General features: G+C 35.9%; 3 protein-coding genes across 5 annotated transcripts; 2 read left to right on the top strand and 1 right to left on the bottom strand.

Moving 5' to 3' along the window:
• Positions 1 to 2722: 2722 nt before the first annotated feature.
• LOC116106357 (alcohol dehydrogenase 1-like) lies at positions 2723 to 5164 on the top strand. 2 transcript variants are annotated; one of them, XM_031392710.1, is made up of 10 exons: positions 2723 to 2765; positions 2891 to 3027; positions 3141 to 3187; positions 3290 to 3615; positions 3711 to 3793; positions 3888 to 3963; positions 4071 to 4132; positions 4377 to 4472; positions 4583 to 4744; positions 4860 to 5164. In XM_031392710.1, the coding sequence occupies exons 1-10, from the start codon at positions 2729 to 2731 to the stop codon at positions 4950 to 4952; spliced, it is 1119 nt and encodes a 372-aa protein (XP_031248570.1). In that variant the 5' UTR covers positions 2723 to 2728; the 3' UTR covers positions 4953 to 5164. The 2 variants fall into 2 exon arrangements, with proteins under 2 accessions (XP_031248570.1, XP_031248571.1); XM_031392711.1 differs by lacking the exon at positions 4377 to 4472 and adding an exon at positions 4246 to 4341.
• A 6365-nt stretch (positions 5165 to 11529) lies between these two features.
• On the top strand, positions 11530 to 14091 carry LOC116106356 (alcohol dehydrogenase-like). The gene is made up of 10 exons (XM_031392709.1): positions 11530 to 11809; positions 11953 to 12089; positions 12202 to 12248; positions 12351 to 12676; positions 12776 to 12858; positions 12953 to 13028; positions 13155 to 13216; positions 13330 to 13425; positions 13528 to 13689; positions 13804 to 14091. Exons 1-10 carry the CDS (start codon positions 11773 to 11775, stop codon positions 13918 to 13920), a joined length of 1143 nt encoding a protein of 380 aa, XP_031248569.1. The 5' UTR covers positions 11530 to 11772; the 3' UTR covers positions 13921 to 14091.
• A 612-nt stretch (positions 14092 to 14703) lies between these two features.
• Positions 14704 to 23848, bottom strand: LOC116106324 (putative transcription elongation factor SPT5 homolog 1). 2 transcript variants are annotated; one of them, XM_031392687.1, is made up of 22 exons: positions 23358 to 23691; positions 21550 to 21788; positions 21265 to 21411; positions 21018 to 21176; positions 20859 to 20942; positions 20380 to 20450; positions 19924 to 20281; positions 19634 to 19789; positions 19454 to 19551; positions 19321 to 19369; positions 19096 to 19248; positions 18868 to 19011; positions 18680 to 18770; positions 18386 to 18547; positions 18250 to 18298; positions 18073 to 18167; positions 17883 to 17961; positions 16728 to 16782; positions 16517 to 16634; positions 16279 to 16422; positions 15530 to 15630; positions 14704 to 15060 (listed from the first exon to the last, which is right to left on the bottom strand). In XM_031392687.1, the coding sequence occupies exons 1-22, from the start codon at positions 23689 to 23691 to the stop codon at positions 14815 to 14817; spliced, it is 3132 nt and encodes a 1043-aa protein (XP_031248547.1). In that variant the 3' UTR covers positions 14704 to 14814. The 2 variants fall into 2 exon arrangements, 1 of the variants encoding a protein (XP_031248547.1); XR_004124301.1 differs by lacking the exon at positions 14704 to 15060 and having other exon boundaries at positions 16517 to 16630; positions 23358 to 23848.
• Positions 23849 to 24621: the final 773 nt, after the last annotated feature.

The following is a 24621-nucleotide window of genomic DNA, read 5'->3' as shown; positions in this document are numbered from 1 at the left end:
AAAGTATTGAGCAGATATCAATCAAATCCGAGAGAAAACATTGGTCATAGTTAAAACAATCTTAAGTACTTGAGAAGGACTAAATATTAATACTGAGTTATGGAGGTTCAGAATTGAAATCCAAGGATACTCAGATTCTGATTTTCAATCAGATGTGGATGATAGAAAGTCTACATCCGGATTCATCTTTACATGTAATGGAGGAGCAGTTAGTTGGAAAAGTTCCAAACAGTCGACCATGCCGACTCCACTACAGAAGCTGAATATATTGCTGCTTCAAAGCAGCAAAAGAAGGTGTGTGGATACGCAAATTTGTAGCTGAACTTGACGTGGTTCCGAACTGAGTTATCCGATAACCTTGTTTTGCAATAATAATGGTGCTATTGCACAACAAAAGAACCAGAGCACACCAAAATCAAAACATATTCAGCGTAAATATCATTTTGAGAGAGCTTGTTGAAGCTGGAAATTTTGGTGCAGAAAACACCTTCAGCGGATACGTAGCTGATCCACTTACTAAAGCGATGACACAGAAGCAATTAGATCATCATCTTGAGAAGATAGGTATATAGATACCACAATGATTGGCTCTAGTCAAGTGGGAGTTTTGTTAGTGTATGCCCTAGGAACCAATCGTGTCATCGGTTCTGAAGCATTATGTTTGTATATATTAGTTATGTTATTAGTTTATATATACTTTTATCTTATCAATAAAAGAAAGTGTTCTTATTTCACATGTGGTTTTTGCTTCATTATATATAGTATACATGTGAAATGTCCAGATGATACAAATCTTTAGAAGATCAAAATCACAAAGTATTCCCTACATAGGTAATATTATTGGGCAATAATATTACATAGTAGGCATGCTGATGCCTCCTGAATATCATGTGTGGTATTGTGTGGGTGATATAAAAGTTATATCACTAGGGCACTAGCATGGATACGCGGGTTAGTGAACTGTTTATCGAATATGGCCATTTATGATGAATCACATGGACATTTAAATGTAGTCAATGATTTATCATAAGATCATACTAGGTATTATTAATCCTTAGACCTGAGATATCACGGTTGGATTCTGCATAAAAGCATATGGTTCATATGATGTAAAACATCAGGCTATCATGCCATGTGTAATAAGCCGAATTGGCCATGTGTTGTTTATGTTGAGGACAAGTGATAGTCAGATGGGATCCGTTGACTTGGTATAGATTGATACAAGTTCCTAGACAAATGTCAAGATACATTGGAAAAGGAAATCTCCGACCGGGGTATATAAATGTTACATGAAAGGTTGTTTCATGGTGACATGTTCCGTATGTATTGTATTAAATTAAGTAAGGATTTTGACATACCATGAATCCATTCTTAATTGGGATTAAATAACGGAAGGATTTGATTATACAACGTATATGATTGTAAAGATTCGTTGGAGTATATCTTCATTGTATAGGGTTATGGAGCATTGCTAGATGTCTATCATAATTAGTGGGAGTTTTGTTCATAAAGAGTTATGACAAAACATATCGAAATAGATTGTGATATTGGGCTCAGGCTAGGCCACAGTGAACCTAAGAGGTCACACATAAAACTAAGGAGAATGGAGAAATAGCCAAAGAGGTTGATTATCCAAGGTTGGCTAGCACCTACCAAGGGTAATAAAGTTATTTATATGAAACATTTCTTATTAAATTGGATTTTACAAGGGTTGTAATTGTAACAATTTAAGGGTTAAATGTTATGTAAACAATTTAAGAGTTAAATTGTAAATTGTGATTAAATGTTAATCCAATGTTATCATTTAAAGAAGTTTAACAATTTCATAATAATTATGAATTGTTTAAGGAAGTCCAAACAATTATTGAATTGTTTACAAGGATTCCTATATAAAGAAAATGATATATCAATTTTTGTGTAGAGAAAAAAAATCTCTAAGAACCCTAATCTCCCTCTTGGTCAAATCTCTTCTCCCTTTTGTGGATACTCTTTTGCTTAATTTCTCTTGAAATTAAGAGTCTCCAAGGTTGCTAAGGGCTTAAGGTAACATGTTCTACCTTGCTTATTTCAATTTGATTGAAATTTATTTTTAAGCTATGACTATACTTGTTATAGTATGATATGCTTGATTCTCCATGCATCTATCTTTCATAAATATCCCCCCAAAGTAGAACCATTACCCACCAAGAGCAAATACTACTAAATGGGTGTTTGTCTAAGCTTATAAGCTGGTTAAACTAGCTTATAAGCTCTAAAATTAAGCTGATATGTTTGTTTATAACTTTTTTTAGCTTATAAGTTGAGCTTATAAGCCAAAAAAAATAAGTTGGGGGGAGGTACTTTTTTTTTTTTTTTTCTTATAAACACTCTGCTTATAAGTTAGTTCGACCAAGTATATTATTACATTATCATTGTTTAATTTTAAAATTCCATAATATACCCTTATTTAATGTAGTACCCTTTCTAGTCATTTTATAATAAAATATACTTATAAGCCATATTTTACCAAACACGTCAACTACTTATCAGCCATTTATAAGTAATTTAACCAAACACGTAATTACTTAAAATTTCAAATGCTTATAAGCTAAAATTAGCTTATAAGACTTGTTAATTATAAGCTAATTTTCTTATAAGCTACAAACACCCCCTAAAGCTTATAAAAATTTGCCCAAAATTTAATCTTTCAACTCTGTGTTTCGTTGTCAATTTCGAAGTATAGGAAGAGATGGCATGCACTGCTGGTCAGGTCATACGCTGCAAAGGTACATTGTTTTGATCATTTTACGTTTCTAAAGTTCAAGAGTTTATGATTCATGAGTTTCCTCTATTATATATATATATTTTTTTTTTCCTTAGCAACTAATGAGTTTTATATCATTTTATGTAGCTGCTGTGGCGTGGGAAGCTGGAAAGCCATTGGTAATTGAAGAAGTGGAGGTGGCTTCTCCACAAGCAAAAGAAGTTCGTTTGAAGATCCTCTACACTTCCCTTTGTCATACCGATGTTTACTTCTGGGAAGCCAAGGTAAATATCTTCACAATTTTGTAAACAAAAACACTTTGTAGTGACTTGTATACACTCTGAATTCATCAAAATGATATCTTTTTTTTTTTTTTTTAACTATTTTTATTTCTCAGGGGCAAAATCCTCTATTTCCTAGAATTTACAGCCATAAGGCTAGAGGGTATGTGAACTTTTATATTTGTGCACCATTTCAAATATCTGAATGTACATTTCGTTCATGCATATGCTAATTTGATTCTGTATGGTGATTATTGGTGAATAGGATTGTGGAGAGTGTTGGTGAGGGGGTGACTGATCTCAAACCGGGGGATCATGTGCTCCCTGTGTTCACTGAGGAATGCAAAGGCTGTGCTCATTGTAAGTCTGAAGAGAGCAACATGTGTGATCTTCTTAGGATCAACACTGATAGGGGTGTTATGCTCAATGATGGTAAATCAAGATTCTCCATCAATGGCAAACCAATTTACCATTTTGTTGGCACATCAACTTTTAGTGAGTACACAGTGGTCCATGTTGGTTGTGTTGCCGAGATCAACCCCTTGGCTCCTCTTGACAAAGTTTGTGTTCTCAGCTATGGAATTTCAACAGGTACAGAAACATGGGAATATTTTTTTCTTTTATTCCAGTAAAACTCAATTCTTTGCTGAATTGGTTATGAATTAATTTTTGTTCTTTTTTATTAGGTCTTGGTGCCACTCTTAATGTTGCAAAACCTTTAAAAGGGTCAATAGTTGCTATCTTTGGCTTGGGTGCCGTGGGGCTTGCTGTGAGTATTTTTACTGCCCATATGAATTGTTTTAGTGTCTTTCACTAAAATTTTCAATGACCATATGAAATTTATGTTTGTTACATTCGATTAGGCTGCTGAAGGAGCAAGGATTGCTGGGGCTTCTAGGATTATTGGTGTTGATTTGAATTCAAATAGATTTAAAGAAGGTAAACTATCTGTTTCTTACAATATATAACTATAACTAAGAGTTAAAATCTATCAGTGAAAGAACCATTGCTTGCTACAGTTCTGAGATTTTACTTTGTTTTTTCAGCAAAGAAGTTTGGAGTGACTGAATTTGTGAACCCAAAAGATCACAAGAAACCAGTTCAAGAGGTTTGTCTCTAGATTCTTTTTCCTCATATTCCTACTAGTGTTCACATTAATATTTCTGATCTAATATCTGATAATGATCTAAACAATTATCCTGCACATTGCTGAAATACTAGGTGATTGCTGAGATTACCAATGGAGGAGTAGACAGAAGCGTTGAATGTACTGGAAATGTTGACCCCTTGATTTCTGCATTTGAATGTGTCCATGATGTAAGTTCATAAAGTTCACATCCCTCAAATACTAGGTGATTGCTGAGATTACCAATGGAGGAGTAGACAAAAGCGTTGAATGTACTGGAAATGTTAACGCCATGATTTCTGCATTTGAATGTGTCCATGATGTAAGTTCATAAAGTTCACATCCCTCCTACATCAAACTAAATTTAGCATGAACTATTAGTCCAAACATGTTTATTTTAGAATGCTAATGAGCAATAAAATTTAATCTCAGGGTTGGGGTGTTGCTGTTCTTGTGGGGGTTCCTCATAAAGATGCTGTGTTCAAGACTCACCCTATGAATTTACTGAATGAAAGAACACTCAAGGGCACATTCTTTGGAAACTACAAGCCCCGTTCTGACCTTCCCTCTGTGGTTGAAAAATATATGACCAAGGTATGCAAACTAATTCGAAATCAACCGGTTTTAAACTAACTTTCAACATGGGAAAATTTAAATGCTTACTAAAATTATGCATACGCACATATTAATTCCATGTAAAATGTTGCAGGAGCTTGAAGTGGAAAAGTTCATCACCCATTCAGTTCCATTCTCTGAGATCAACAAGGCATTTGAGTACATGCTTAAAGGCGAAGGCCTTTGATGCATCATCCGTATGGAAGAGTAGGATTTGGTTGTAGAAAGCAAGAGTTTCTTGAATTGGCACATAAATAAACGTCGTCTTTATGACAATGTGTATATGCATATTAAGTACTTGTGGTAAATGTTGGTGTGTATTCAGTTGCATTCTTTACTGGAAAAGAGAATATGTGAATGTATTCAGTTCAGGCCCGGCTCAAGGGGTAGGCAGTCTCACCTAAAGTTTGACAAAATAACAAGTTTGTACTTCTAGTTTTATATATTCTAATTTACACCCCTAAATTAATACATTGAATTATTTTAACAATAAAAGCCTAAAATATCCATTTACATGTCTCAAATTATTCTACCCCAATTCCATCCCAAAATTTGACATTCACATAAATCATCTCCACCCCTCTTCCACTGTCAGCCGTTTGAAGTTGATTCCGATCAATTTTCTCACCAAAATTGACTAGAATCATCACTTTATCATTTCCCAAGTGTTTTTTCAACTTTGATAGCCCTCGATTTAGCCGATTTCTTACAAATCTCATAACCCAACTCCACCGTGCACGACAGCTATTTTTGGCCTTTTCAGCATGTACCTGACGTTGTTGGCCTTCCCTGACATCACAATTTTCCTCCACCCAAGGATCTCACCAAAATCCCTATCATACCTCATATGTTTACTCCGTCAATCACCAACCACTGATACCTTTCGGGTTATGACTTCTCAAGCCTTTTCTAGCCAATCCGGGTATTGGAAATTACCTATTTCACCACCCATCGCTTCTCCAACATCTGCTCTCCAAAACCCCCCACCAACCTAACCCCGTTAGTCTGCCAATCACCGTCCACTTCTCTTAGTGATTTTGCATCTCAAAAGGCAAGAAAATAAATTTGAAATAATTTTTTAATATATGCTTATATTATTAGAAGGCCCCCAAAGTAATTATTGCCTAGGATCACAAATGCTCTTAAGACGGCCCTGATTCAATTGTTCAAATTTCATCTTTATACAATAAAACTTTGGTTAGGAGATTGATTGAGGGAACATTATGAAATTCTCTAATACACTCAATATTCTTAGGCTTTTTGCTAAATTAGAAATGGAATGTGCAAGTTTGCAGTCAATCCTGGCTAGCTAATATAGTGGAAGCAAACCGTTGTCATTTTTTATTCAAAATGTGTCTAGGTATCTTAAAAATTGCTGGCTAAAACAACTTCACCTATGGCTGAAAGAGACTTTGGGACAATCTCTTATTGTAAAGCAAATTTCAGCACCTCAAATAGTATTAGAACATAATTGAACACTAGATTTCATATAAGAAAAAATATGGTTTTTTTTTTTTTCTTTGTTTTGGATGACCGGGGTGTTCGGGCCAATTTACGCACACCTTAATTAGTCTCTGAGACCTATTGAATACCTTACAAGCCCAATAATCCAAGGTCAACCACAAATGTAATTGATGATTTCAAGGTTTGAATCCAAGAAATCAATGAAAGAAGTAAATCTCATTGACCATCAGGCTAACCCTTTGGGGTTAAATGAAAAAAAAAAAAAAAAAAAAAAGGTCTTTTGCATGCAAGAAAATGTTCATGTGTGACAACAGATTCTCTAAGAATTTTTTAGTACCTTAGCATCTCATAGTTTCTTAACACCATTTCATTTATATCACTTAATTTTCAACCATATGATCTAAGTTTGAATAAAATGGATAGCTATAAATGAAACAAACATACTATTTTTGACGTGCCGATCTGTTATGCCTAAAAAGTCACATTGATGTCAACTCAATAAGTGCCTAAAAGACAAATTGTACTTCATGTCAAGCCCATACCGCCTCAAATATATCTTATACCAACCCTATCTCATTTTAAGGGAAGAACGGATGAGAGTTGTCTATGTGTCAAGGCAACTTACAAAACACTCATTACATTGACCTCAAAGGTGTATAAATTTGCACTTCTCTTCATGAAAGAAGGGGTTGGACATATGAGAGCTAGGCATAGATTTGAGCTTCATTATTTTTCTCTATAAACAAAGTATTTCTCCATCTTTGTATACTTTATGGGCAATATCATAGAATAGCCAAAGAAAATAAAATAACAGTGAATGTAGGATTTGCTTTAAGCATCCAAACCACTACAAAAACCTATCTTGTCAGTCTATTATTTATTTTTTCTGCAACATATATAATCTCAGCTCCATATTCAAATCTCTTGGATCCATCATGTGTAATTTCTAAGACTCTCCTAGCACTTTGCACGTGCGAGTTGTTGGTGTCCAAAATCAAGCATCAACAGTTTGGTGGCCCATGCAGGTCTCAAACCTGCGTCCAAGTTCCCTGAGGGTGTGGTCAGATTGCATATCGCACGCATCAGAGTTCTTCGACCACGTGGTCAGATCGTAGATCACACGCATCAGAGTTCTCCTACCGCATGACCAGATTGCAGATCTCACGCTGCACGCATCAAAGTTCTCTGATCGCGTGGCTAGATTGTAGATCGCATGCATTAGAGTTCTCAGATCATATGGCCAGATCGCTGATCGCACGCATCAGAGTTCTCAGATCGCGTGGCTGGATCGCTGATCGCACACTTAGATCATCTTAATCTTCAGTTTCAAATCGCTGATCTTTAGCTCTCCGATCGCTTGGCCAAATTGCTGATCGCACGCGTCAGAGTTCTCCGATCGCATGGCCAGATCCCAGAGCGCATGCATCAGAGTTCTCTGACATCGTGGCCAGATCGCAGATCGCACGTGTCAAAGTTCTCCGACCGCAAGGCCAAATCGCAAATCGCACGCGTTAGAGTTCTCCGATCGCATGGCCAGATCGCAGATTGCATGCATCAAAGTTCTCAAATCGCGTGGCCAGATTACTGATTGCATGCATCAGAGTTCTCAGAGCTCATGGCCAAATCGATGATCGCACGGATCAAAGTTCTCAGATCGCGTGGCCGGATCGCTGATCGCATGCTTAGATCGGCTTGATCTTCAACTTCAGATTGCTGATCTTTAGCTCTCTGATCGTGTGGCCGGATCGCTAATCGCACGCTCAGATCATCCTAATCTTCAGCTTCAGATCGTTGATGTTTAGCTCTCTGATCGCATGGCCAGATCGCTGATCGCATGCTTAGATTATCAGGATCGCGCGTTCAAGATCGTTGAGATCACGCGTTCAGATCACATGCCTCAGACTCTCAAGTCGAGCTCCTATCAAATCGCAATCAGCTCCTAACTCTCAGATCGCGATCAGCTCCTAGCTTTCAAATCGCGATCAGCTCTTAGCTTTGACGTTGTGAATAGCTTCAGGTCGTGTTCTCAACTCTCAGATCGCGATCAGTTCTCAAATTGCGACCAGTTGCCAACGTTAGAAAAAATGCGTAGAAAACTCAAAATAGCCCCGAAACATGCCAAAACAGTGGATCTTGGCCTCAAAAATTGCCCTAACTAGGTTCCCCAATTTCCACGACGTAGAGCGTGGAACAAGCTTTCCGTGGATATCTTACGGGCTCCAAAACTCCTCCCGAATCAAAAGTTATGGCTGTTTTAAGTTAGCTTATCCGTTTAAGGCCTCTAAGCCGTGCATTTGGGCTTCTGACGCTAGCTCCCTCTAGGAATTCATCTATTGGACCTTTCATGTCAGTAACCAGATTGCGCTCAGCTTCGGATCACTCCAAGATTTCAGATCGCAGTCCTAGCTCTCAGTACCCGATCGCGCCAGGCATAGTTCGAGCTCTTCAGTTCGAGACTGCAGCCTACAATGCGACAGCCATTCAGATCAAAGACCTAAGTTTTTGATGCACGATTACGCACTCCAAAAACTGGGGGGGGGGGGTTATTATGCCTAAAAAGTCATACTGATGTCAGCTGAATAAATGCCTAAAAGACAAATTGTACTTCCTGTCAAGCCCATACCGCCTCAAAGATATCTTATACCAACCCTATCTTATTTTAAGAGAAGAACGAATGAGAGTTGTCCATGTGTCAAGGAAACTTACAAAACACTCATTACATTGACCTTAGAGGTATATAAATTGGCACTTCTCTTCACGAAAGAGGGGGTTGGACATATGAGAGCTAGGCATAAATTTGAGCTTTATTATTTCTCTCTGAAAAACAAAGTATTTCTCCATCTTTGTATGCCTTACGGGCAATATCATAGAAATAGCTAGAGAAAATAAAATAACAGTAGATGTAGGATTTGCTTTAAGCATCTGAACCACTATAAAAACCTCTCTTGTCAGTTTATTATTTATGTTTTCTGCAACATATATAATCTCAGCTCCATATTCAAATCTCACAGATCCATCACGTGTAATTTCTAAGACTCTCTTAGCACTTTGCACATGCAAGTCGTTGGTGTCTAAAATCAAGCATCAACATGATCGTTTCTATTCCAATAATAAAGTTGTTTCTCTTCCATCATCCTACCTATTTTTGCAAACTCAAAACGAGCTAATCAACCTCAATTCTTGCTACAACTCGTTTCACTGAGACTTTCTTGTGATGCATTGATAAATTATACAATATTTTGTGTGTTTTTAACACGATACATGAGTTAACGACTTTTTCCCACTCGAACAAAAGTTTAATGACATTTTTCCACCCTCATACATTTCAAATATCAATAATACTGTATTTACAAAGAAATCTTACAAAGATTTCCATACAAAGTGATGTGGTAAAAAATAAATGGAAGAGTGAAACAAAAAGTCAAACTCATTATATTCACTCTTCCATTCATTTTTTATCACATCACTTTGTTTGGAGATCTTTGTAAGATTTCTTTGTAAATGTAGTATTACTATTAAAATATTACTTTATTACTTAAAAGCACAATTTTGTTAGTAACTTTTGTTGTGAATAAGGGCAAGATGGTCAAAAGTCTGTTATAAGTGAGGGCAGAATGGTTGACAAACATTTTGCATCTGAAATCAAAAATTAAAATTCGAAAAGATAGTGAACGACAGATGGCATCGATTCACGACCAAAGAACGGTGAGTAATCAAGTACAAGGGTTTGAGGGGTTTCGAAAAGGGAAGACGAAGGTTGAAAGTGTGGTGGAAAATTGGATTTTGGTTGCCGGAATCAGGAGGAATCGACGCAAAAATAGTGAAACCCTAGGTTGGTTGAGAGCTGCAAACGACGTGCAATTGGAGTTAAGAAGGTTGGGGTTTTGGAGATGGGGGCTGATGAGTTGATTAGTGGTCTCAAAAGGGATTTCCAACACTTGAATCGACCGGGAAATGGCAAGAATCATGCGAACCAACTGTGTGCTTTTTCGGTCGATTCTGTTACCAAAAATCGTCTCTGTCACCACCAATTGACTCCCTTGATCTTCCTCTCCAAAAGCCCCAACATTCTTGACCCCATTTCTCACCAATCGCCGGTGATTGAAGCCTTCCCACCCTAGGGTTTTCGAGTTTTGATTGATTAATTGGGTTTGACTCATTCAGTTTTTATATTTGTTGGGTTGAAAGACGATTGAGGAATATTTATTTATAGAATTTGTGGTTTGTTTGTTGATTTTTTGGTCGTCGACATTCCCCAACACCCGCAACAATTGTTGGCAATGGAAGAAGTTAAGAAGAGAAGAAAAAGAGTAAATCATTGTATTTCCACCAAACTAGAGTGAAACATAATGTTTGGATAGTAAAGGGGAATTTTAAAAGTTTTAGGGTAGGAAAGTGTCATTAAGTTCCTTTTTTTTTTTTTTTTTTTTTTTGGGGTGGCAAAAAATTGTTAACTCCACGGTATACTAAATACAGTTTACTACTTTGAAAATCTAATCCGCCTATAGTTTTAGAAAGGGACAAGGACATTTTCCCACCCAAGGTTTAGCAAAATAACCCTTTCCCACCCATCAAGTTTCAAAATGACACTTCTCACCCTTCGTTAAGTTATTTTAGTGTTTTCTGTTAATATTTGATTGAAAAGACGAAAAATGCCCTTAAATAATTTATTTCTTAATTAGTTTGTTATAAATTAAAATTTAGTTAGGTCAAAGTCTTTATTCGATTATTTATTAGTCTAAGTGTAAAGATACGTTTTTTTCTTTGTTTATTTAATTAATTAGAAATATTTTTTTCTATGTTAATTAGTAAAAGTAAAAAACATTATAAATTTAGTAGATTATTAAATAATAGTGATGGGATATTGATGACATTATAAATAAATATTAAGGTCATTTAACTTTAAACAATTTTATAGCATTACTCCTAACTTTTTGGGTGGGACTACCTATTTTCTCTTTTTTGATTTTTGGCTAATTAAAAATAATAAAAAATTTATAAAGTAAAATATTTAAGGTTATTTTCATTTTTTCAGTAAAATATAAACGGAAAACATAACAAAACATAACGAATGGTGGGCAAGTATCATTTTGAAACTTGATGCGTGGGAAAAGGGGATTCGCCAAACCTTGGGTGGGGTCTAATTTATCCAATTGGCATCCATCTTCACTTTTAAAATACTCTAGAAACATCGTAACCTTTCATCTTTATATTAGTCTTGATCAAAAAAAGAATAAACCAACACTGAAACCACTAAACCAGGGACTTATAAATTCCAGGAACCAAAATCTGGGAATGCTATTGTCACAGCCGCCAATTGCCTGTTGTTTTCAGAAACTGTTTTAGTTGAAAAGTCTAAATTAAGCCAATAAGAATCTCATTAATATAACTCTTTGTTTGCTTTCATGGGGTATAAATATCCCCTCAAACTGGATCTGGAACCATTACCCACCAAGAGAAAAAGAGTCCTAAAGCTTATAAAAAATTTAATCTTTCAGTTCTGTGTTTAATCTGTTCTTAATTTCAAAGTCTAAGAAAATAAAATGGCATGCACTGGTGGTCAGGTCATTCGCTGCAAAGGTAGATTGTTTTGTTCTTTTACATAAATAAAGTTCAAGAATTTATGTTTAATGTGGACTCAAGTTTGGATTTTTATGTGTCTCAGTTATCACTCGTTATTGTAACTAATGAGTTTTTTTTTTTTTTTTTTTCTTTTATGTTAGCTGCTGTGGCGTGGGAAGCTGGGAAGCCATTGGTGATTGAAGAAGTGGAGGTGGCTCCTCCACAAGCAAATGAAGTTCGTTTGAAGATCCTCTACACTTCCCTTTGTCATACCGATGTTTACTTCTGGGAAGCCAAAGTAAATATCTTCACAATTTTATAAACAAGAACGCTTTGTAGCGACTTGTATACACTCTGAATTCATCAAAATGATATCTTTTTTTTTTTTTTTTTTTTTTTTAATTTCTCAGGGGCAGAATCCTTTATTTCCTAGAATCTATGGCCATGAGGCTGGAGGGTATGTGAACTTTTATATTTGTGCATCATTTTAAATATCTGAGTGTACATTTCGTTCATGCATATGCTGATTTGATTCTGTATGGTGTTTATTGGTGAATAGGATTGTGGAGAGTGTTGGTGAGGGGGTGACTGATCTCAAACCGGAGGATCATGTGCTCCCTGTGTTCACCGGGGAATGCAAAAATTGTGCTCACTGTAAGTCTGAAGAGAGCAACATGTGTGATCTTCTCAGGATCAACACTGACAGGGGTGTTATGCTCAATGATGGAAAATCAAGATTCTCCATCAATGGCAAACCAATTTACCATTTTGTTGGCACATCAACCTTTAGTGAGTACACTGTGGTTCATGTTGGTTGTGTTGCCAAGATCAATCCTTTGGCTCCTCTTGACAAAGTCTGTGTTCTCAGCTGTGGAATTTCAACGGGTACTGAAACAGGATTTTTTTTTTTTTTTTTTTTAATTACTGTAAAACTCAATTCTTTGTTGAATTGGTGATGAATTGATGCTTCTTGTTGTTTAATAGGCCTTGGCGCCACTCTTAATGTTGCAAAACCTCCAAAAGGTTCTACGGTTGCTATATTCGGATTGGGTGCTGTTGGCCTAGCTGTGAGTATCTTTATCTGCCATATGAACAGTTGAGTTGTTTTCTCCACATTTTTCAATTGACCATCTGAATGTTATGTTGGTTCCATTTGATTAGGCTGCTGAAGGAGCCAGAATTGCTGGTGCTTCTCGGATAATTGGTGTTGATTTGAACTCGAATAGATTTGAAGAAGGTAAACTGTCTGTTTTCTTCTAAGTGTTATCATGTTTGCATTGACTATAACTATAACAAAGTGTTAATCTGTTAGTGAAAGAACCTTTGTTTGCTATAGTTCTGAAATTTTACTTCGCTTTTTCAGCAAAGAGGTTTGGAGTGACTGAATTTGTGAACCCAAAAGACCACAAGAAACCAGTTCAAGAGGTTTGTCTCCGGATTCTTTTCCCTTTTTTTTGTACTAGTGTTGACAATAATATATCTGATCTTGCATCTGATAATTTTCTAAACAATTAGCCTACACATTGCTGACTTACTAGGTGATTGCTGAAATTACCAATGGAGGAGTGGACCGAAGCGTTGAATGTACTGGAAATGTTGATGCCATGATTTCTGCATTCGAATGTGTCCATGATGTAAGTTCACCAAATTCACAATAGACAAATATTAGCATCAACAATTTGTCCAAACATGTTTTTCCTTCTAGAACACTAATGAGCCAATAAATTTTATCACAGGGTTGGGGGGTTGCTGTTCTAGTGGGGGTTCCTCACAAAGATGCTGTGTTCAAGACTCACCCTATGAATTTACTGAATGAAAGAACACTCAAGGGCACATTCTTTGGAAACTACAAGCCCCGTTCTGACCTTCCCTCTGTGGTTGAAAAATATATGACCAAGGTATGCAAACTATTCGAATTCAACCGGTTTTAAAGTAACTTTCAACATGGGAAAATTTAAATGCTTACTAAAATTATGCATACGCACATATTAATTCCATGAAAAATGTTGCAGGAGCTTGAAGTGGAAAAGTTCATCACCCATTCAGTTCCATTCTCTGAGATCAACAAGGCATTTGAGTACATGCTTAGAGGCGAAGGCCTTCGATGCATCATCCGTATGGAAGAGTAGAATTTGGTTGAAGAAAGCAAGAGTTTCTTGAATTGGCACATAAATTAAATGTCTGATAAAAGTAATTATGTTGATCTCTGGTGCATCCAGTTGCCTGTAAAACTGAGTATCTCAATGTCTTCAGGTGCCCAACTCTGGCTTATTATTAATATAAAATCAACTGTCAACATTTTCAACAGTTTCATTCCACTCGTTAACTCAGAAATTTAGAGCCTATTTAAATATATTATTTTGTTTTGAAAAGAAGTTTAAAAAAAAGAGTATCTAAAAACAATTTTTAGATACAATCTTAAAAATTAATTCAAAATTAAAAAACAATTAAAAGAAGTTTGTCACAGTTTTCTTCTATTTTAAATCTGAAAACAACATTTGAATATCATATCAAACATATTTGCAAATATTAAAAATGTTAAATTATAACACGTTTTAAAATATGAATTATATTTTAGTTTTTAAAATTTATTTATGTGTCATAGATCAAACAAACCCTTTGCAAGTTTAATATATGCAGGCGACACCAAAACAAGAAATTAGTAAAAGAAATTGGGATTATATGACTTAGAACTTTTAATAATAAAATTGCTCACTTATTTAATTTATAGAAACCCACCTTTTGTAGGCCTCTAAATTACAACATTCATTTTGTTTGAAATCCAAGGATTAAAAATCACAATCTGGAACTGGTTCTGGCATCGCCTGAGGTATATTTTATTTATTTATACACTTTACTTCAAAACCTGATGGAATTCAGCAATTAATTGTTTACTTTGTGAAGGAAAAAAATAACTTGAAATGAGAGGGAGCTTTCATTATTGATTGGAAATCCTCAAAATTAAGCATCAAGAACAATAATATACACTATGAATTTTAGTTTACTGCCATGTTAATGGCCTATCATGGTTGTGCTAATTTTGCTAATATAACCATGTCTAATATCTTAACATCCAGTGTGTCATCTACTTTTACAATTCCATCCGTACCATCCACACCAATTAATTTCCCAGTCGCACCACGCAGTGCACCACCCATGATCTTGATCTTGTCATTTTTCCTCGGCGCAACTATTTCAATTTCTGTGGGAAGGGCCGAAATTGTATCACCATTACCACTCGACCCAAGCACCACTCTACAAGATCCATCCTGGAACACAAACCACCAGAGTTAACAAACATGTACATAACCAAGCATTATTCTCCGAAATGCTAGTTAATCTGTGCATGTAATTGCTATATATATCACAACATATGGAATCAAGTTATTCTAATATATGTGAAAATTGATTGAGCTAATCCCTTCAACTGATAAACAGCAGCACAGCTCTCTGATAAGCTTTACGCTTTTAGTGAACTCACTATTGCAGATTCAAATAACAAAACTGAAAGCCAGATAGATGCCTTGAATCTGAACTTTTAACCATCAAAAACTATTTTTGAGGTAACTCACAAACAAATGTTAATAATGAGAAGAAAGGAAAACCATAAACTCCTCTTGGCTTATGGAGGACTTCCCAATAATAACTAACTGCCTAAGCATTCATCTTAGGATCAGTGTTAAATAATGTGTAGACAGAAGCAAAAATATAAACAAAGAGTGTTACTGGAATACATACCGGAAGCACTTCTCGGATAACTCCCATGCCAGAGTCCTCCCCTGACTTCCGTACATTAACCAAGATGTCTGGCATGAACCATGGACCTTCATTGTCTGATCCTGCAATTTAGTAAAAACGTTTAAAACCCTAAAGTCAACTTCTCCCAATATAAACTCAAAAGTTCTCAACAAGACAACTTCCCCAATAAAAAAATTAAAAAAACAAGACTTCAAACATTTATTACTTGCATGGAGGAGTGTAATGCCTAGGAAGGCAGAGTTAACACTTTGTTTAGCATATGAAGTATCTAGAGCCAAATGCTTCAATTTGATTTATAGGAAACTAAATAGCTCCTTAGCCAAGCAACATGAACTGAATACATCAACTTAAGGACCTCATCAGTTTCTTTTGAAATGATGCACCTTTAAAACCAGTTACTTGGTCACCCAATAATAAATGATTGTTATAAGATCTTTGCTGAGGTTGATTTAATTCTTAAGGGATGGGTATAAGCATAAAAAGACTACCCAAAAAAGGAAGGATCACTTTTATTCCCATCTGAAATTAATGAGCAATTTTAGCATGCAGACTGTTTTGAGTTTTGACTGACATGTCAAGATTGGCAACTTAATAAAAACCTCACATAAAGTATATTGTGGACTAGAATACAAATCAAATAATTAAAGAAAGAATATGCAAGTAGAAATCTAATCTTCACATCCCACAATTTTATACTTGCAAAGGAAGGGAAGAACCAATGATTGTACCTATAACAGGAGACATAGCATCCAGACCACCAGTTCCTGGTGTCATTGGTTGCCCTCCAGGAGTACCAGGAAGATAGGAGGCTGAGTTCGGTGTCATAGGCTGCCCACCTGGAGTAGATGGCAGGTAAGGACTTGGAGCATTGGCTGCAACAAGCACTTAACTTTAATTAAATGTACACTAAGAAAAAACATAAATTACTGAAACAAATTAAAAATAGCAAAATGATAAACAAACTACCATAGGCAGAACTGCTATCTCGTGGTGTTCCAGCTTCACTATAGTTGCCACCCGGAGTACTAGCCCAGCCTGAACCAGGTGTCGGTGCTTCATAAGCACGTGAAGGTGGACTTCCTGGCTGGAAGAAAACAGCAGCGCTTTTAATTTACAAACAAAGAATAAAATAATATCTATATCTTGTGGCCAGGACCAAATTATAAAGATCCCCAACCTGATATTGTGGACTGGTTCCCCAGGAAGCAGGGTTTCCCTCCTCCCAATTATCCCTGTTTGTTATCATGACAATTCCAAAGATCATCCATTAGTGAAAAAAAATATACTGATGTAGGAGAAATAGGATTAATTTTAGATTTAGTATTTTTAGTTTTATTTCAACCATGAGATGAAGTGGAAGTAGAAGATGAAGTGGAAGCTCATGTTGAAGTTGAAGCCGAGCAAGGGGAGAAGAATAATATCTTGAGATTGACTTGAAGCATTAGCTAAGCAATTTCAACCCTCTTGTGAATTCACTAGGGATTCTTTCATAGTCTACAGATCCTATATGAGTTCGTGTTACATCAAGATTGTTTTCTTTGCCTTATGTTGCCATGAGGAATGAACTCTATCCCATGCCTATGCAAGATCAGCTATGGTGTTATCTTATTTGTTGGAAATATCTGCTTGGTTCATTTTCTTTTAAGCAGGGGAGAATTCATGTAGGAGAAATAGGATTAGTATTTTTAGAGTTTTATTTCAATTATGAAAGTCTTTTTATTTCAATGTTTCAATGTTTAATTAGAGGATTAGACTGTTTATATGAAATCTTTTCTATATTCTTGTTGCTCTTCTTATTCTATTCGATATTTGTCTAGTTTCTCCCTGTTTTTCTATAATTCTTTGTTTATTTTCTAATTCTTCTTTATTTATGCCTTATTCTTCTCCCCCCTCCATCACATAGACTGCCTGAAAAACTTTAAGTGCTATAAACAACTCTCAATAGAATTGAGTACTCATAAACCATTTAAATACAATGAATATTAAGGTGTAGAATATGTTAACAATTCTACATATATTTAAAGTTACTATGCACACAAATTTCTTCTTCATTAAAAGTGATGAATCCTTTCAACCCCAGATGCATTTTCAGGTGGTTTTTTATACTGTAAATTGTGTTACAACAAGGTGACATGTTGATATTTGGACTTATTAAATTGACAAAAAAGGAAAAACCATTCAGAGACCAAAACCCACACAGTATATCTCTAAAATTTGAGCGAGAGAATGCTAATCCATTTTAACATTGTTTTCAACATGTAAAATCCTAAGAGATAAAGTACAAAAAATAGATAAAGGAGAAGGCAGAAATTGGTCAGATTTTAAGGCAAACCTTGGTGGACTCATTGGTGTGTAAGGATTCCATGCTCGGTCACGCATTGGCGTCCTCATGCCATCGTGAATTGGCGTTGCTGCAAGATAAATTAATGAAATAATTAAAGAAATTTAATACGCTAGCCAATGATTAATACATCCAAATTCTACAGAAAAATGGTAGATCAAGAAGATTTAGAAGACAATACCTGCAGCATCTCTCATTGGAGTGCTGTACGGATGCAGTGGAGTTCGTGAAGGATGCATTGGAGTTTCACTTCCCATACCATAACGAGGAGCATCACTGGCAAAGCACAATCAGATATTGAATTAGACTTCCAAAATTATGACAATATAAAACAACTTCAGACATCACTTTTACGTACCGGTACGGTGTTGAAACAACCACATTGTCAGAGATATAACTCCGATCAACTGCAAATAAAACAGTTGTTAATTGTCCATACAGATAACCATGAAAAAGAAATAAGATCAGGTTTCCCCACATGAGCAGCAACTTGCCTGTAACAACCTTCATTTGTGACTCCAACTCAACACGAACTGATTGTCCCTTAATTTCTACAACCCGCCCACGGTAGCCCTTGAAAGGGCCTTGGCGAATTTTTACTGTGGTTCCAATAAGAGGATCATGCCCTCCTCTTCCACCTCTATGCCTTCCCCCATCTGAAACATTCAAGTAGAAGGTGAAAAAATATTCCACTGTACTTTGACCCAAAAAGTACCAACTCAGTAAGAAAAAGTCCACTGATGATAAAATTTGTTAAACAAGCAAGTAATTATCATCAAGAACCATACAATCATTTTGATGGCCTCCTCTAGACAATCTCCTTGGGGACTGGGGTACACGAGGTGGAGGTCTATGATTATTAAATCTAAAGGCATCACCCTGAAAGATTTTGAAACACAAGTGAGCTAAAAACTGCCAAAAAAATTGTAACCAAAACATTACTTTAATGAATATAGTAAGAGCATAAAAGGCTTACATTTCTATCACCATTGCCACGTGATCCACCCACAACAGTACAAGAACTGGATTTAGCACATATAAAGCCAGCATGCTCAAGATGATGGCGATCATAGATGAACAAAATTCCTCTATATATGTGTTCTACAGGACCTTGCTTGCCCTAACACGGTAAAATGGGGAAACATGTTAACTACATACTCTACAGTAATAGCAATACAAATCAAATGAGAGATGAGAATCCTACTTTGCATGGACCCTCAAGGATCCTAACAACATCTTTCACTGAGACAGTATTCTTATTCTTATCTTGCACATTAGACTTTTTTTCAATCTTGTATTTTATTTCTCTCAATTTAACTAGAGCAACCTCTGGTCTATCAGGAACTCCCTTCAAAACCTGGAAAAAATGTAACATGCTTAGAAAGTTCAAAAGAGAATAGCTGCTTAGCTTTTAAGAAAGATCACTGACCTGAAATGCTTCACTTTCCACACGTATGATAACACCAAAGCTATTGTTACTGCACCAAGATAAAACAAGCAAATTAGACACAAATGAAAAATTGATTAACAATCATTTGATTCATCAACAAGCAAGAGCATACTCCAATAGCACAAGATCATGAAGCTCATAGTCCCCAATTTTTGTTACACCAGTAGTAACCTCAGAGCTCTCCACAACATCATCGGCAAACACCCGGATCTGAAGAGAACAGATATATTATTATTATTTTTAAATACATTTCATCCAAACAGTTATCTGAAGACAGGAGTTCGCTTCTCACATGTTCCTTGGTAGTATCAGATAGAATGATCAGAACATGCTGTTCAACCTTTACAACCATGCCAGTAGCACCTTCCTGAGTCCCGGAGACAACTTTCACATGATTCCCAGGTTCAAAGTACTTGCATAGTTCTTTTTGATTGAGAGCAAGTGTTTTCTGTACAAAGCCAGCCATATAAAGACCAATTGATTTCCAGTAAGCAGAAGAATTATTATCCCACACATAGTAGACAACTAATTTTGAAAAATAACTAGAAAAAAAGATAACAGGGTATCCAATAAAATTCTTACAGGAAGTCCTTTCATTTCTGGTCTGATATGCACATTCTCTTCATCAACCTTCTCAACCCATCCTTTCAAATTTTTGAGATCTCCCTTGATGACAATAACTGCATCACCCTTCATAAAATGCCCTTTCTTTCTGTTTGCAAATAAAGTTGAAAGACTAGCCATATCACTTTCTCCATTCTCTCCGGGTGTCCGGAATTTTTCAAGTTCATCAAAAGTTGGTTTAATGTTCGCTGCGCTAATTGATTTTGTCGACACTGTTTTGTACAAAAATCCATCTTTGAACAGCATACCCCCAATATTCTCAAAATAATCACCTGTGATTTGATCTCGTCTACGCTCTACACGTATATGCAATTCCCTGACATAAATCAGAAAACAATGGGCTCAAAAAGCAATGAATTAGGCTACAAATACATTTGAAATTTGATGATTTAGAAAGGATACAATTAACAATACCTGGCTTCATCAACATTCATAAAACGTGGAGGAGGGACAAATGCCTTTTTCTTTGGGGCGTCCCTACCTTCCTGTGCCCAAAAAAGAGATTGTCATTATAAACAGCATATACCAACAACTATTGCAAGAAAAGTCCACATAAAACCAAAAAAAATGAAAACGAACAATACCAAGTATATTTATGCAACCAATATGAGAACTTCCCTTTTTTTTCCTTCTTTTCTTCTTTTTTTTTTTTTTTTAATAAGAAACTATAAACTTTGTATTAAGTTAGAAAAAGGTGAACAGATACAATTGTCGACTAAGTTCCCACAAAGAATCAAAAATCTACTAGATGGGAAAAATAAACTGTCATAGCTAAGGCCATTATTGGACTAAATTCAGAATGTGTTGACTCACTCATACACAAGAAGGACCCAGATCAACCATTATACCAATCAAAGAGAAATAACCCAAAACATAGGTAACAAATATCATACCAACTTATTGGCAAGAGCCTGCAAATCTATTCTTGGGATTAATTTCACTGTTACTCTCTGTCGCACATTGTCCACATCAACTACCTATAAAGCACAAAAACTAAAGATTAGAAAAATCTAATTGAGCAAGAATGTCACAATATAGGGTGCTGATCATACTTTAGCAAGGTCCCCCTTGTAACTTCCGAGCTTCATTCTGACCCAAGTATCCCTAGAAAGGTCAATTGCTTTGCTTTCAACTGAAAGAACATCAGTCATTTCTCTTATAGGAACGAGCATTACTTTCTGGGAATATATATTTCGGAGACCCTTGCATGCCTGATGCAGAAGCCAATCAATGATAGATCAAACTTCAATAACATCACACCTTTAAAACAGAACAAGTTCACAAGCAAATAAGATATACCTCCTTCACATGGGCTTCTTTATCTGCTTCAACGTATATGTAGTTTTTCAGGTGATCAAGTGCAACAGCAGACCTAATCTGCAGCTCAGCTCCTTTATCTATATACTTTTGCATTAGACAGACAGCAGCCTCTCGTTCACGGCCAATCTAACATAAATTAACACAGTTAAATTAACATATACATGATATAACTCCCAACCCAAACCTTCAGTGGACATGAATAAGAAAATAATAATAGAAATGAAACATGCATCAACTTAAACCTTAACAGAATTATAATCATACCGCACATTTAACCATCCACAGCTTTGGATCCCTAACAGATGGCAAAAGTGCTTGCTGCTCCACATCTGTGGTCTCCTCATCATATTCTGTGTGACTTGACCTTGCATATCTTGCCTGAATTCTTCTCTCAAGATCTTCAACATCTTCTGCCTCATCCTCCCGAGGTAGCAGTGGACGACGATGAATCCCTCTACCATCCACTTCATCAGGTAGGTCAGCTCCACCATCAACTATGAAGTCTGCATTTTCCATGACAAATTAATCGGCAATGTCAGAAAAAAGAAGGAATAAGCTGGTTGAAATCTAGAATCAACAGAAACAGCCAAACTTCAGTGTATGCACAAGAGAAGTGAAATTATAATTATTAATGTCTACTAGTAATACAAACAAAAAATGGCTTAAGTGCCTGAAAGAGACACGACTTCTAATTTCATTTTCAGAATACAAAAACCTAATAGTGTACTTGCATTACTGTCATCTATAAAATCTAAATGGACGAAGCACCAAACAGCTGAAATGTCAGAACCATAAAAGTAGTTATCCAATAATTCTGATGAAAACATTTACCAATAAATGGAAGGATGTAAACATAAAAAAAAAACACACCCAAAAGGGCATTAAGCATCATGAACAATTTTGAGGACCAAATAGCTTCTTGATGATAAAAGAATCAACAGATATAGAATCAAGAGTCCAAGATACGGCTACTACAACATGCACCTGTAACCAATACATAAAGTTAAGTACATTGACCTATATATTGAGGCTAATGAAAAATAAACAAGTCAATTGTAGTTGTAAGAGGAAGAACCCTAAGAAAAATATTCACATTATAAATCCACCACTCCACAAGTCAATGAGGATTATGCCATTCAAGTTGTAAATCAAATGACAGAACACGTATATGCTTAAGTACTGTCTATACACACAGATCTTTCTCTTCTTCTATAAGATGAAGAGAATGAGTTTTATCCATTACACTACTTAATCAGCCATAACTATCTATAAGCCATTAAAATTGCAGACTCAATTCCAATACTTATTTAAATAAATATTTTGCACTTCATTTCTGAAGACATGACTCAAGGAACTTCAACTCTGAACTCCATTTCTAAAGACATGACTCAAGATTAATTTCAAATGCCCGTACAAAAGCAAAATTTCTATAGCTTCTCAGCAAATTATATAAGTCACCAAGGGAAGATATATTCCAAATCAATCATAGCCACACTTATTCATCACAAAAATTAAAAATTTAAAAAAAAAAAAAAACATTTGAGCAATCTCTTAGTCCAAAAAAAAATCCTTTTTAAAAGAGCACTGACCGTATGCAATGACAGTTATCAAACCATAACCTCCTAAATTCTAATTTTTTACCAATCCGGACATCATTAACAATTGCAAAACAAAACCACAAACATCAACATCCATTCAACATACCATTCTTCAGCGCATTTTTATCCTATTCACAATAAATCATCACTTATAAAAACTCTTTAAAGCATGGCCTTCATCCTAATCAATGAAACTAATCAAAAACTTCTCTATCCTCAATCGTTTCATTTCTACTTTCCACTCCATAATGAAGTTTCACATCACTTAACCCTACTTCAACCCAAGGTTCAGAAACCAATCAATTTCTACACAATTCTTTCACTATCTCTAACCTAATTTCAATCACTAAACCTTCTTTCCACTAAAATTCAAATACCATCTACCAAACAAACCAAAAATAAACCAGAAAAAGAATACATATTTCCAATTTATCACGCCCTAAATTCAATTCACTCAAATTAACGAACACATACCGTCCTCTCCTTCTTCTTCCTCCTCGTCTTCGTCACTATCAACTTGTGCCTCCAGATCGAAAAACTCCGACCCGGTCCGTCTCTTCGCCTTATGCTTTCTCCCGCCGCCTCCGCCGCCGCCGCCTCCGCCTCCGCCTCCGTAATCTTCATCCTCATCGTCATAATCTTCCTCTTCCTCATCCTCGTCCTCCTCCGCCACGTCGTCAATGAATTCAGATCTCCTGCGCTTCTTACTGGAGCGATCATCTTCCTCCTCTTCGTCCTCCAAGTCCTGCTCGTCATCGTACTCCTCATCCTCCATATCGTCTTCGTCTTCGTCTCTTCGGCGAGGCATGGCTGATAATTTAGGTGAGTTTGAGTGAGTTGAGTTAATAAGGGTTTGGTTTGATTGAAGATTTGTGTGAAACAAAGAAGAAAGAAAAAAACCCTAGGGTGATCCTAAGTTTTAAGACGGTTGTGCTGTGGTTAATGTAATATTTTCGCTTTGTCAGAGGTCTGTTAATTTTAATTTTTTTTTTTTTTAAAAAAAAATCTTTAGGTTGAAGAAAGGATTTGGGTATTTGGGCTTTCTATTTGGGCCTTCCGCCTATGGTTGTGTTGACACTTGACAGGGGAAATAGAAATCACCGCTTAGGCAACGTCTGGTTGAGGGATATATAAAATCAGTGAATAGATATCATTTTCTATTACTTAATTATCATGTTTGGTTATCAAGTAATATAAAATTATAGTAATATTTAAATATCAATAATAATTATTATTGATAATATAAGAGGTAATCTGATTATCTCTATTTTCTTAGGTATTGTAAAATTATTTTGTAATCTTATTTTTGTTATAATTTTACCTTTTACTATTAATTTTTTTGGATAATAATACCTTTATTTTGAAATTAATTTACATAAACCCTACAATTACAATTTTACCCCTAAATAATTAAAGTTTTGGACAGTAATGCCCTTGTTTCTAAAACAATTTACAAGCCACCCATGAGGATTGTTGCAGCTGGCCACCACCACCACCATCGACGGCCACTAGTGGCCAACGTTGCTGGAATGGCTCATGATTGGCCAAATCAGATCAATTGTGCGCTGATATGACCTTTTTCGATCTAAACAGTAAGATGATCGTAGATCTGGGATTTTTTAGGTTGGGCAATCACTAATATTAAGCCTGATCTGGGCTGATTCCGACATCACCGTCAGCCCCAACCACCACCATCTTACTCCTCTCGTTTTCCTCTTCAAATCCCACCAAACCCTAT

The sequence above is a fragment of the Pistacia vera genome, unplaced genomic scaffold, assembly GCF_008641045.1.
Source record: "Pistacia vera cultivar Batoury unplaced genomic scaffold, PisVer_v2 Contig512, whole genome shotgun sequence".
Lineage (NCBI taxonomy): Eukaryota > Viridiplantae > Streptophyta > Magnoliopsida > Sapindales > Anacardiaceae > Pistacia > Pistacia vera.
The sequence above is the reverse complement of the archived record's forward strand: the minus strand, read 5'-3'. Positions and strand labels throughout refer to the sequence as shown.